The 14,974-nt window shown below is 34.1% G+C and overlaps 1 protein-coding gene across 2 annotated transcripts in view; it reads right to left on the bottom strand.

The window, feature by feature from the left end:
* Positions 1-1,931: 1,931 nt before the first annotated feature.
* NAALAD2 (N-acetylated alpha-linked acidic dipeptidase 2) overlaps positions 1,932-14,974 on the bottom strand; it is a 56,558-nt gene continuing 43,515 nt past the window's right edge. For both annotated transcript variants that reach the window (XM_021665638.2, XM_064365389.1), the window contains exons 16-19: positions 13,445-13,709; positions 10,220-10,301; positions 8,929-9,021; positions 1,932-3,557 (exon numbers count right to left, since the gene is read on the bottom strand). In XM_021665638.2, coding sequence (XP_021521313.2) covers positions 3,368-3,557; positions 8,929-9,021; positions 10,220-10,301; positions 13,445-13,709 — 630 coding nt within the window. In that variant the 3' untranslated portion in view covers positions 1,932-3,367. The remainder of the gene's footprint in view (positions 3,558-8,928; positions 9,022-10,219; positions 10,302-13,444; positions 13,710-14,974) is intronic.

Below are 14,974 nucleotides of genomic sequence, written 5' to 3'. Positions count from 1 at the left end.
AGATGATCTGAAAGGAAGTTTTGCATCATTTGATTGAAAGATACTGTTCTTCTGAATTTAGAATAATCACATTGGGGATTGGAAAAAGTAGATGAATAAAAGTTATTAAAAGGGTAGAAAAAAGATCAAATGAGTGCATAAAGTTAAAAAGCAATTATAAGAAAAAAAACAGTACAGTACTGTAATTATTTCAAATGTTACTATTTTACCCTAAACTCATTTCTATACTTGAAAGCTCAAGGATTGATTGATATTTTTGAAATTCTGAACTACATGGAAATCTTAAGATGTCCCATGTATATGTATATGTATATAAATGAGTGTTATTTGTATCCTCAGAATAGGATAAACTAATAAATTTCAAGGGTACAAAATAGGATTACTATTTGTGAACTGTATTGCATCCCATTACTCTGTACTTTTGTGCGTTCAAAATGAAAACAGTAGTTATCATTTTACCCTTTTACAAAAGGGAATATACTCATGTAAAAAATTTAAGCAATTCAGAAAAATACAGAGTACAGGTCACATAAAGTTCTACCACTGAAATGCAAGCACTGTTGATATTTTGTTTTAATATTTATATATTTAGCTTTGTCCCTTTTTTTAAACCAGCAAATCATGGACAACTTACCATATAAATGAAAATGTGTATATATCCCAGCACTTTGGGAGGCCCAGGCGGGTGGATCACGAGGTCAAGAGATTGAGACCATCCCGGTCAACATGGTGAAACACCGTCTCTACTAAAAATACAAAAAATTAGCTGGGCACGGTGGCGCGTGCCTGTAATCCCAGCTACAAAGGAGGCTGAGGCAGGAGAATTGCCTGAACCCAGGAGGCAGAGGTTGCGGTGAGCCGAGATCGCGCCATTGCACTCCAGTCTGGAGTGAAACTCCGTCTCAAAAAACAAAAAGAAAAAAAAAAGTGTATATAATCATTTTATGATCATTTTTATACTACAATCAATTCCCCATTGGTATTTAGCTTGTGACTTATTTTTTACTATGATTTAAAAAATGCTGTAGTAAACACCCTTGTATCACATATATTGTCATTCTGTCCAGTTTTCTCTATAGAAACCAATTTTTAGAATTTCTGGGTAAAGTATATACAACATACATTTCACATGCTTTTTACTTACTAGTTTTTATGTTAGACAACTTCTGATTAACCATATTTTGGTTTGATAAATGATTAAAAGTATTACATTATAATAATTTATGGCTTATTTGATTTTAAAAGTATGTTTTAAAACAGGCAATATACTGTAACAAAATATTTCCTTATTTCCTAAGTATTCTTAGGAGAAACAGTATCTCAGCACTTGGATGAAGGAATGAGATAAAAGGGGAATAATGATTAACAGCTTAATTCAGTTGATCTCAAATGCTTAGGGGGAAAGTTTTTTTAAAAAGTTCAAACATATGCTCTGTTTAGCATGTGATAACACATGTCCTATATTCAATGTCCTGAACTGATGATAGTGCATGCCACACAATCACTTGTTCTGTTGCTAACAACCAGATATTGATTACGAATGATAAAAGCAGAATGAGAATTAAAAGAAAAATAAGTTGCAGTGATTTACTATTTTACCCCAAACTTGTATTTCAAACTACATATGCTGTTTTGTCTTCAGGAAAACTACCAGTAGGAAGAACATCCAAGAGATTTCTAAACCTTTGTGCTTTGTCTCCTTTAGAAATCACAGAGTTAGAGGGAACTGCTGCCCAGAGATACGTAGTGATGTACTCAGTTGGGTAGTAGACAGGATAATTCATGGGTCTTAATGCTGTATTTTTTCTACAACACAATGCTTCAAAGCAAAAGTTAAAGTGTTATACTAAGGTAGTGTAGCATGGTAGTGAAGCTGACTCCCTAGATTTGAGAAAAACTTACAAAAGTCATAAGTAACACAACTTACTGCCTCCTTAAGCAGAAGAAATGGAACATACTTAAAAGTTACCTTGATGACAGAGTCATTGCTATACTTGCAACTTATTTTATTGTAGGAGATCAGTGAAATACCTTCTAGTAATACTGAGATGTAGAGAAAATGTCCCTAAACTAAATACCCCACTGTTTTAAGTTAAACTGTATTGTTGGCCTGGGAGCAAGGGTAACGGGTAGTTTTTCCTTGTAGTTAAGCTTTGAGCTGTCACTTCCTATTTTAGTTTTTGTGCCTTCCTGTGACAGCTCTTCTGATTTTTAATTCTTAATTCGTTTTGGTGTAGTAGATAAACAGCCAAGTTTACTGAAGTTTTAATCATAGTTTACCTGTAATTGAGTCATTGGGATCTGCATGAAAGTTTGCAGATTCTGACATATATTCTTCATAGGAGTTAGAGCATGAAAATTGTAGTAGCTATTCTCATCACCCATCAGACTTAGTGTTTATTAAGTAAAGCTGAAATTATTAAATATGTGAATATTACTGGCTTTTTCCTGACCACACTTAATGGTGATTTCACAAGAGAAGGTACATTATTCTGGTTTCCTTGCTAGACTTTTGTTTTTTTTTTAATTACATTTATTGAGGCCTAATTTTCATACGGTAAATCATGTATACATTTTAAGTTTACAATTTACCACTCAGATCAAGATAGGGAAAATTCTCATCTATTGGAGAAAGTTTTCTTATACTTCTCTGCAGCCATCCTCCCCAACCTGTCACTTGCCCACGCAATCATTCATCTAATGTCTAACACCATGGATTAGTTTGCCACTTCATCTAAATAGAAGCATATACTATGTAGTTATTTGTGTCTGGCGTTTTTCCTTCAACAATGTCTGCCAGTAATATTGCATTTACTGAAAGTTACATTGTTTTTATTGCTCAGTGGTAGTCTATTGTGGATATACCACAGTTTATCCATTCATCCGTTATTGGACATTTAGGTTGTTTCCACTTTTAAGTTGCAATGAACATGCATTCAAGTATTGCTGTGATCATTGTTTTCCTTCTCGAATAAATACCTAGAAGTGGAATTCTGGAGTTATAAAGTAAAAGTATATGTTTAACTTTACAGGAAACTGCCAAACTGTTTTCAAAAGTGGTTTTACCATTGTACATTCCCACACTCACCATATCTGAGAATTCAAGTTCCTTGCTGTAATTTAGGGGATTTTACTTTCTCATTCTGCCACAAGAGGAATTTTTAATTTTATTAGATTAACACTTTGCTAATATAATTATTATCTTTTAAGAGGAAAGAAACACTTTGCAGATGAGCAAGATCAAAGCCTATAATCAAAACATGACAGCAAGATTATAGAACAGCCTGGCTTCATAAGTTAACAGAAAGGTGAATTTTATCCTCAGACTTTGAGCAATACCTTTAATGGCTACCCACGTGAGAGCTTCCTATAACACTTCTTTCAGAGTTCCTGCTGCTGCTTGAATTGTAAAAGCTGCAATAGAAATATGTTTCTTTACTTCTTTCCAGGCCAAACGAGAGTCGACTTTATTTTCAATATCAAAGATAGCATCATAGATGCCAGGAAATGATTCTCCAGCATATTTGTTGTGGCTACTTGGAGCAAATATGATGTGCCTAAAACAAACAAAAAAAACAGGCAAATTGAACGAAAGTGTATACATATATTTCAAATGCTTTTTGTTTCCTTTTGTTAGACCACATTATGTTTCCATGTGACATTCACTTTTGTAACTACAACAGGAAGACAATTGATTTGAGATACTTATGCAAATTATAATTTTAAGCCAAGAAAGGAGCTAAAATATGCATTCGCTAAGACATATCTCACCAATCATATACCATGTTGCAAACCCAAAACGGTTGGAAGGAAGTAGGTTCTTGTAAGTTGTGCAGAATAATCATTCAGCTGCCTGTGAACACTCACAAGCATGATAATATGTAAGTATATGGATGTTTTTAATAAGAGGAGATTGAGAGATTATTTTTGTGTTGCTTTTAAGAAACAGATTAAACAAGAATGACAGTTGTTCCCAATACTTTTTAAACATTAAAAAGCAATTCTTTATAGAAGCCTGTATTCCAAAATGTCACAAATGGTAAGGATAAGGAAGTCCATTCCACAAAGGTAGAACAGTTATATGTGGGTTGCCCACAAAGACACCCAACTTTTGATCTAGAAAGAAAGTTTTATAATTGCTTTTCTACTTCAACGTTAAGTAGCTCAAGGGAGCAAGCAACTTCTTTCCCCAATAAATATGTAGAATTGTGCTTTCCAGAAAGGGATATATTTTATTAAATACATCAGGAATTAGGTCCAATAGTCCAACTCCAGAGCTTATTCTAGCATAAATCTACTGTATGAAGCAATATAGAGCTCCATATAAGTCAGTATTAATAGTCAATGACAAATCTATAATACTCATTCTGCTTTACCAAAGTATATCAGGATTTATTATCTTGGCTTTTAAATCTTAATATGGCCTCAGATGGATATTTTTTATTAAAATCAGTATAAGTGCTAAGCTGTTGATAAGCATTGGTATCCTGACCTGTATATGAGTCAAGAAATTAGAGGTACAAGTCATAGGTATGCCTTAGTATACTTACCCTCTTCTGGAGAATTGTAAAGGAAGAGCATAGCAAAAAAAAAAAAAAAAAAAAAGACTGACATAGGAATAGAATAACCTTTAAATCATTGATCTGGCATTTAATATCTCAATGACCTCTGGAAAATTGCCTAGCTTATCTAAACTTGTCCCAGATGTGTTAAATAATTGAAATAATGGATAAGACTCTGCATAGAGGAGTGACTGAGTGGGTTGTAGAGTGAGACTGCAGAATACTAGCATATTTACTATCACCAGAATACTGTCCACTATCATTCTTGTGGCCTTGCACTGTTTGTTTAACCTCCCTGTGCCTGTTATCTTAAAAATGGTGGTGATAAAAGTACTGTCCTCAAAGACTGTTGTGAAAATCATTAGCTATTATTCTGAAGCTAAATCCTTCTCATAATTCTCAGATAAGAAGCAGGCAGTGAGCTAAAAGAAATGATCGACAATTGGTAATGCTTAAGCAATTCAAACACCCTTCTGTGAAATGGTGGACTCAAATAGCTATTCTGGTCCCATAACAATTCAAACTCTGGTCTAGTTCTCAAGGTTTCAAGTATATGATGATTTAATTACCCTCCACAATGAACATTTCTGAATTTTTAAGAGGTATCAAGAACTACTGTAGCAGACTATAGAATATAGTCAACACCTCATGGTCTTTCTTTTTTCCTCAACCTTTCCCTCAGTACATAGTAATTATTCACTGATGAGTTATGATAATGCAAATGTTTTTAGAATTTCATCATCAAGTGCTTTACAGTTTTTAAGGACTTTTACTGTATTTCACTTGATGTTTGCAAGAAAAGTAAGCTTTATTTAATCCTTTTTAGATTACATTACAGAGTGTGTTCATTTTATATTCCTGCTGTGCAAATTACCACAAACTTAATGACTTAAAAAACACGATTTTATCTTACAGTTTAAGATTAGAAGTCTGACTTAAGTCTCACTGAGCTAAAATCAAAGTATGATCAGGGCCACATTCCTTCCTGGAGGAAGGACGGGGAGAATCCTTTTCCTTGCTTTTCCAGCTTCTAGAGGCCTCCCACATTCCTTCACCATCAAAATCCACAACTGCATTTCAGACTGAGTCTTCCTCAATGGCATCGCCCTAACTTTCTCCCCTGCCTCTCATAGGAAAACTTTTAAGGACCTTTGTGATTACATCATGGGGGCCACCAGTATAATTCAGAATACTGTCCCTATTTTAAAGTCAGCTGATTAGTAACTTTAAATTCCATCCACCACCTTAAGTACTCTTCGTCATGTTATGTAACATATTCAAAGGTTCTGGGGTTTAGAAAATAGACATCTTTGGGAGGCCATTATTATGCTTGCCACACAGAACAATTAATTTATGTGGAACTTTCATTAGGGAAAAAACAAGGGGAGTAAGAGAATATAGAAAATGAGCTCAGTGGTAGATAAGGAAGGATTTATTACTTATTTGTCATTGTTGTGACAGTTTCAATGTATTACCCACAACTCAAAAATAATCAAGTTTGCAAAATTTATCAAGCATGCTGCTACGGTCTGAATGTGTTCATTCCCCAAATTTATATGTTGAAACTTAATCTCCAGTGTGACAGTATTAAGGGATTACAGCCCTTATAAAAGACAATGAAGGAAGCTAGCTAGCCCTTCCATCTGTTCTGCCAACTAAGGACACCTTGAAAATAATGCCATGTATGGGACAGGCACTCATCAAACACTGAATTGGCTGACACTGATCTTGTACTTCCCAGCCTCCCTAGAACTGTGAGTCATAAATTTTTGTTTGTTATAAATTACCCAGTCTCAGGTATTTTGATATAGCAGCAGGAATAGACTAAGACACATGTTTTTTATTCACAATAAATATTTAGTTATGCTTCTAAATTTTAAGATGAATATTTTACATATTCCACACTAAAAACATTTTATTTTAAAATATGTACAATGTTTTCTGATTTATTCATTACTGAATCTCAACTGTTAAATCGAGTTTAACTTAAAGCTGCCTCCTTAAATATTTTAAGCTCAGCCTAAAGGTTTCTCTGTACATAGTGAACAATAACCTAAATGGAGTTGTCAACAAACTGAATCTACTCTTGTGCCAATCACCAAGTTTTGGCCAATCAAAGGGGGGCAGTTCAAACTGTGTTCAAATAAGGTAAACTCTGAGCTATAACCAATCTGGCTGTTTCTGTAACTCATTTCCGTTTTCTGTATTTCGCTTTCCTTTTGCTGTCTATAAATCCTCATCCATCACGTGGCTGCACTGGGGTCTCTCTGAGTCTACCATTCTTTGCTCAATTAAATGCTGTTAAATATAATTTGGCTAAGGTTTTTCTTTTAGTACATATATAATGCATATACACATATATAATGGCTATACATATATACATCAGATTAGTCTAATTTTCTTAGTCTAATTATCAAATTCTACATGCTAGAACAATTTTATTACACAACATATTTGGTAATCTCTCCTTTCTCGAGGTTCATGAAATAGCGGATCTTAAAAATGTCATTGATCCATCATAAATACTGAAAATTTTTACTTTCAGATTTTATTAGATTTATAAGATCATTTTTAATCTGATCTACATTGCCCGATGAGAAAAAAATTATTTTGAATTAAATTCTTTAAGACAAATGAGAAATTCTGGGTAGCTGGAATTGGTATTATAGCTACATTTCTCTCAGCAGTTATTGGGAAAAGTGTGCATGTGCAGTATGTCGTATCAATCCATAAAGTAATCCTTATGATCATTAAGGAAGAACTTGATTTCCATACTACTGCAGTAGACTAAAACAAAAATAATAATTAGCATTAGAATATAATCTTAATATTCAGCTAATAGTCCAGAATGCATTTTTGAAAATACGGTAGTCCTTGGAGGACAGTTTGGCAGTAACCTAATTAAATTTGAAAATGTGTTTACCTTTTACCCTGCAATCCCAGGTGATTATAAGGATATTAACAAATGTTCAAATAGGACACAAGGACATCCATACTGTGTCAATACTTTTCATTATAGTAAGTAATTGGGAAAAAAAACTAAAAAAAAGGGATGTGTGTGTGTGTGTGTGTGTGTGTGTGTGTGTCTGTGTGTGTGGCAGAGATGGGTTCTAAAAGCCTGTGCTTGTAATTATCTAAATGTTAATATTAATCATTAACATGTATAAGAAAGGTAACATATAAACCTTTATTATTATTATTATTTGCATGTTATTTGATTATAGCCTTGTAAAGTAGCAATTATCATCATCTTAATTCAGATGGGAAAACCCTAGAAGTTACTTGCTCTAAATCACGTATCTGCAAGTGAATTGGAATATAGATTTTCTGGCTTTGAATTTTAGGACCTTTCTAATTTCTACTAGAGAACCACTGTTTAAAAAGGACCTTGACCAAATAGAGATCATCCAAAGGCATGGAGCCAAGACACTGAAAGAGAGCATGATGCAGAGATACAGAGGCTTCCCGGCTTAACAGTGGGTTGTGTCCTGATAAAACCATCATAAACTGAAAATGTCACAGGTCAAAAATACATTTAATATGCCTCATCAACCAAAGATAATAGCTTGGCCTAGCCTACCTTAAGTGTGCTCAGAACACTTACATCAGCCTACAGCTGGGCAAAATCATCTAACGCAAAGCCTATTCTATAATGAAGTGTTGAGTATCTCATGTAGTTTATTGAATACTACACTGAATATGAAAACCACAATGGTTGTATGGGTACTTGAAGTATGTTTTCTGCTTAATGCGTATTGCCTTTGCACCATTATAAAGTCAAGAAATGAAATCAAAGCATCGTTGAGAACCATCTCAAAAACCTAAAATATTATATGGAAACAGAGCTAGACTTATTTTATTTGACTTTGAATAACAGAACAAACTCAAAGAGAAAAATATTACAGGAAAATAGACGTTAGATCTTTATGAAGAAAACTTTCTAATAATTAGACCTTTCATAAAGTGAAATGGGCTTCCTCATGAAGCAGTAAGCTTCCCATCACTGGAAGATTCAGAGACTGGATAACTATTTATCTGAGATTCTACAGAAAGGATTCATGTAGAAGGTTGAACTAGACGAGCTCTAAAATTCCCTTTAAGATTATACAGTTTGAAGATTTTGTTAGAGTTCTTTTTTAACTAGCCTTCACCATTTTCACTCACAGCACGGCAATAAACAATATGAAATTTATTTTTCTAGTATGTATCGTACTATTATTAGATGCACAATCTTACCCAAATTCCCTTCAGTGTACATATCTGCCTTTCACCCATCTAATGGCATTAAAGCTGACCTCAGGCATGCTGGTTTTGGTCACAGTGATGTAACTGGTGCCCTTTAGTGGATCACCTGTTGTTTCCTTACCTATAGAATGGCTTTTCTGGTAAACCAAGGGGATCAATGAATGCTCTTTCCAGGAGCATCAATTGGTCATTCATCATTCTCACTGCAATGGGACTTTGAGAAGAACATATATATAATTATAAACCAAACTACAGAATCATGTTTCAAAATAATATTAAATAAAAACAAGGCTTGGGAAAATACATTTCTAAAAGTGGTAAATTTTTAACAAAATGAATATTAACACAGTAATGCTTTACGTGGTGAGCTACAAACAATAGCAGGGTCATCTTTGTAATATTTACAGTCAGGAGAGAGACCTAATGGGAAATTGTTTGTTATATTTTTCTAGATCACACACCAATCAAAAAGAACTCAAAGATATTCTTTACTTCTTTCTAGGAAGATAGCCAGGCCTCCTGGAAAGGTAGACAGAGTGAACTCTTAAGTTATTCCTGATAAGTCTTTCAGTTCTACTGCATTAAAAAGGAGCAGATAAAGGTGGTTAACAAAGAGTGAATGGTTTCAGAAGTCTGTAAGGTGGGTAAGAGATAGCTGAACACAATGGATAGGGAATCCCTTTTTACACTCAGACTATCCCTTTGGGGAGCTGAATAAGTTCCCTGGGCTCCCCCACAATCCAAAGGAGAATGAGGTCCCTTAAAATAACTGATACAGCTTTCTTCCAATATGGGAAGTGCCAAAGTTTATTCTGATTAAGTCTGAAAAAATAAACGTGACATGGACTCTACTGTGGATAAATTTATGCTTGTTACATGGTATTTACTTTGAATGTACTTTAAAAACTATTTTCAATTTAAAAGTGGAAAGAAAGAAAATGCAAAAAAAATTATCAATGATAAAAGAATTTTTAAATGGGTACATAGGAGTACTGGACAAAGGACTAGTAAAATATATTACAAATGCACTTAAACCCATAAAGCTATGAATTTCCGGCTATAGTCAGAACTGTCATCATGCAAACTCCTAACGATGGGTCCTTTTGGCTCTTGTCTCTTTGGGATGAGATTTTAGTCTACCATTGAGAGCAATGCTCCCCAAACTTTATTGTTACTTTAAATCACTGGATGTGGGGGGTGGGGTGTTAAAACGCAGAATTCTAATTCATCATGTCTTGGGTGGGGACTGATATCCTACCTTTCTAACGAGTTACCAGGTACTACTGCTATTGCTGGTTTGCAGACTGTAATTTGAATAGCAATGATTTAGGAGTTAATGCTGATATGAGTGAAAACAGTTCATTCTAGTAACCAGATTGCTTTAAAAAAAAAGGTAGATATTTGAAACTTACTTGTTAAGATCAACTTGTATAAGTCGTCTATGAAAGTCTGAAGCAGCCTCGGAGAAGTTTTTCACAGCAGAAAATAAAGAGTCTTTTTTAAAAACAGAAAGGCAGAAGAGAAATTAGCACACATGCTACACATTTCAGGGCTTTGCTTTCCCACCCTCCCCCTTCCAGATTGACATGACCACATAGATGCCAAAGCCATTTTTCTACTGAGTCTTCTTGCAGATCCATGAAAATTAGCAGAAAATATAAGAAAGAAATATTGTATGAAAACAAAATATGGCAAACTTGGTTCTTAAAGGAAATAACTTTCAAAAATCTAGGACACAAATAATTCCTTAACCCATAGTTTACCAGAAACCCAGCATTCTTAATTTATTCATTCATTCAAATACACACTGGGAGAACAACTATATGCTAGACACGGGACACAGCTATGCACCAGCTATGATTCTGTAATTACTACAGGGCAAAAAAATACCAATTCTTGTTTTCAAATAGTGTATTTAAGATCTTGTTCAACAGCTAAGCTGTGACAAACTGATATATCCAAATGCTGAGAAAGGGGATCAGATTTGGTCTGGTCAAAGTCTTCTTTAATTCACAATGCTTCTAGTGAAAGTGATTAGGTTCTCAGTACAGTCATACCTCAGTTTCAATGGGGCCTGGGTTCCAGGAACCCCTGCAGATACCATATTCCATGGAAGCAACTCCCTTATATAAAATGGCATACTATTTGCCTGTTACCTACACACATCCTCCCCTATACTTTAAATCATCTCTAGATTACTTATAATACAATGTCTATAAATCACTTCCTTCATGTACATTCAATGTAGTGCTCAGAGCACAACAAATTCAAGTTTTGCTTTTTTGGAACTTAGTGGATTTTTTTTTTTTCTGAATATTTGTGGTTTGCAGTTCATTGAATACACGGATGCAAAACTCAGCAATAGAGAGGGCTGACTGTATATCATATTTTTATTACAACAATGTAGTTATCATTTTCCATATTTTCTACACAGGACTTTAAACATACATTATTGATTTGTTGCTTGCGTCAGTCCTGTGGTATAAATAAAGCAGGAAATATGATATTCATTTTATAGATACAGCACTTACAGCTCAGGATCTATTAGGTCGCACCTAATAGAAAGGATTTTTATTTCTATTTCTATGACCTAATTTGTATTAGGTCTGACCTCATAGAAATCCTGAGCTGTAAGTGCTTTAGCTAGTAAGTGGTACATTCAGTATTAGTATGATCACTATTTTATAAAAGCAATCTTTTAGTTCTAGATTTTCCTTGTTTTAATTGTTATTTTAAAGGCATGTTCAAACCAAATAATGTAATAATAGATGCAATGGAAACTATGAGAAAAGAATGCTGAAGACAGAATTTTAAATGTCAAATGCAGGACAGAAGTCAAGATAGAGAACTGAAACATATTCTTGGGATTTAGTGACACATGTCAATGACAACTTTGGCAAGAGCAGTTTTACTAGAGTAGAAAGGACATAAGAGCACAGTGGATTGGCTATTAAGAGGTAAAGAACTATAGACAGAGAGTGCAGATTATGTATTCATTCATTCATTTCATCAATCATACCTTCATTCCTACACTAATAGGTGTTTCCTCAGGAACCATTTTTGCCTGGCATTAAATGAGGAATTTTGATTGTGAAGAAAGTGGGACACATCAGGCAGAAGAAATTTTTTTTTTAAATAGAAAAGCTGTAAGAATAATTAATCTAATGGATAGCCACCAATAGTAATGGTGATTTTTGAAAATATGACAGGGAAACCAGGCCTCTAAGAAGGTAAGTAGGTGGAGGAATTAACCTTGTATGAAGAAAGCCCTTCCACTGTTACTGTGTAGTTTCTGTCTCTTAACTGGACCCTGACTTATACAAACTGGTAAGAGATCATTCACCAAAAGGAAATCAGGGCATTTAGGAAGACAACTTGATGCTGAATAGCCACAAAACTATGAATGTCCATTTTGCTGTAGGCTCTGCTCATTTTTTGGTTTTCTCTCTCCTTATTTCCCCCATCATTGCAGAGATACTCCAATTGTATTGATATAAACACATTTTCTTTGCTTCATTTTTTTCTAGACCATAGTACCTGCTGTTATTTATAACCTCATAAAGATTACTAATACTAATCCTTTATATAATCATATTCAGAAGTCATTACTATTTCACACCCATTCTCTGTGTTCTTACAGCACTCTCTACATAACCCCATAATAACCTAATCTCTGCATATTGCCTTCTCCCCCACATGAGACTTCAAGCTGTTTTAGGACTATGACTGTGCCTTATACATACTTCTATCTCCCAGGCAAAAACATAGTACTTGATACACAGTAGAAACTCAGTGCATATTTGATAATTTAGGCATATACTAAAAATATGTTCCCCTTGAATAAAAAACAAAGGTTGTAATAAAACAGCAATAATAGGTAACATTTAATGAGCACTAAGTGCCACCTGCCACAGCTTCTATATGTTACCTACCTGAATCTCCACAATGATCTTTGAAACTTAATATATTCTTTTTTATCTTTTCATTGTATGAAAGCTAACACATAGAGAAGTTAAGTAACTTTCCCAAGGTCACACAGTGAAGAAATGGTAAAGCTAGTGTCTGAAGCAGGCAAACCGCTTCCAAACCCAACCCTGAATTCTACTACATACACTACTTTATGATTCATCCCTGCTGTATAGGAGATGCACAGTGCAGAACAGCAACCACTAAACAGTCATTAATAAAAGGAGATAATGCTTATGACCACGTAAAAAATGTCTCATATAGACAAACGCTAAAAGATATGTGCAGTAATAATCATGATGTTGACAATAATTAATAATATGTATGCAACAGAATTTATGGCTTTCTCTACTTCTCGATATTTAAAAATAACGTGACATTTTTCTAATGTTATTCCTATAAAAGTAAAAATTTTTGAAGGCCATAATATAGGAAAAATGTTTACCATCCCAATGTTTGTGGTAATAACTCAGCCATAATGGATTCATTCGATACATGCCAGATTAAAATAGACTCTTCAATAGGTGTTTGTTTAAAGTTTTTGTGTAGAAGTCAAAATAAGTAAGGCAAATATGTATTCTAGGATGAAACAATATGCATTGTTCATGATAGGAGATAACATCTTAAAGCTCTACCTTAAAGACTAAAATATCAGCCCAACTATTTCTTACCAAATGATACTCCATGGTCTCTCAATTGTTGGTCATGTTTCTTGGATAGATTATAGATACTCACTGCATAGTTTTTCAAAGCTTCTGCATAGTCTTGAATATTGAAAGGAATGATTTTAGAATCCACAAGCTCATATACCAGTGCTCCTCGTAACTGAGCCACAGAAAGTTGTTTTTTAAATGTGGGGTCATAAAATTTCTCTACCAAGTCAAATGTCTCATAAATTGTGTGGTACACTGGGTAGCTGCTGTACTTATCTGTTTTCTAAAAAAAAAAAAATATGGAGGGAGGAAAGTATAAATAAACATTAAATATTCAAGTTATAATATTTTTATGTAAACATAAAAATAACTATAGAAAAAATGCAACCAGCCAAGCATGGTGGCTCACACCTGTAATCCTAACACTTTGGGAGGCTGAAGCGGGCCGACTGCCTGAGCTCAGGAGTTCGACACCAGCCTGGGCAACATGGAGAAACCCCATCTCTACTAAAAATAAAAAAAATTAGCTGGGCATGGTGGTGCGTGCCTGTAATCCCAGCTACTCAGGAGGCTGAGGCAGGAGAATTGCCTGAACCCAGGAGGCGGAGGTTGCGGTGAGCTAAGATCGCGTCATTGCACTCCAGCCTGGGTAACAAGAGCAAAACCCCGTCTCAAAAAAAAAAGAAAAAGAAAAAGAAAAAAATATAACAATATAACACCCTGAGTTTTATCACAATGAGGCAAAATGTTAATAACTAAAACACTGTAATATTCACTGATTTCAAAAATTTTCTCGTATTTATTTTATAATGTACATAACCTTCATTCAAAATGCTACACCTTGAATATTTTCCTTGTTATATCTTCAATAAGTAAAATTAGGGAATACATATTCAAATTGCACCTCAGCACAGCTGAAAATTACCTATCAATTGATTAGTAAAAAAAAGGTTCTAGGCAGCTAAGTATAGAGCTTAATGATGATTTATTTCAGTACCTTCTCTTCCTTCCCAAGCAGTATACATCTAAATGTCATTTAAGCTTTATTACATAATTAAGAGTACCATTATGAATATGAATTACTACATAGTAGTATATTGTATAAATTTTTTTTGGTTCTACGGTCTGCCTATTCTAATTTTAGTTTTTACCATTTGCTATCTTGTTATAGGGCTATTGTTCTTACTGCTTTTAATATCACTAAAAAGCAATCCCTGTGTCAGTCCTTCTTCTATCTAATTGTCTGTTTCTAATCTAAAGTGGTCTTAGAAAACAGATACTTTGATCAAATTATAGAAGACAGTATAAAAGTGAACAGGCCTTGAAAAAGAGTTAAAACACATCTTTTATGTATTAAATGTAATGAACATTATAGTTTACTGAGTTTAGCTCTCTATTTTGGGTTGAGTTGCTTTCATTTCTTTGTTCTTTGTTGTATTCTGAATAGTCAAATTTGCAAGATAAATATATATAATGGGCAAGCAAGATTTAGGTGTACTGCAATTATGATTTGAAGACTGATTAAAATCTGTGACGAATCTGTGTCTG

The sequence above is a fragment of the Aotus nancymaae genome, unplaced genomic scaffold (assembly GCF_030222135.1).
Source record: "Aotus nancymaae isolate 86718 unplaced genomic scaffold, 86718_ANA_hifiasm-v0.15.2.pri h1tg000059l, whole genome shotgun sequence".
In the NCBI taxonomy this organism is placed as follows: domain Eukaryota; kingdom Metazoa; phylum Chordata; class Mammalia; order Primates; family Aotidae; genus Aotus; species Aotus nancymaae.
This window is presented reverse-complemented; position numbering and strand designations above follow the sequence as displayed.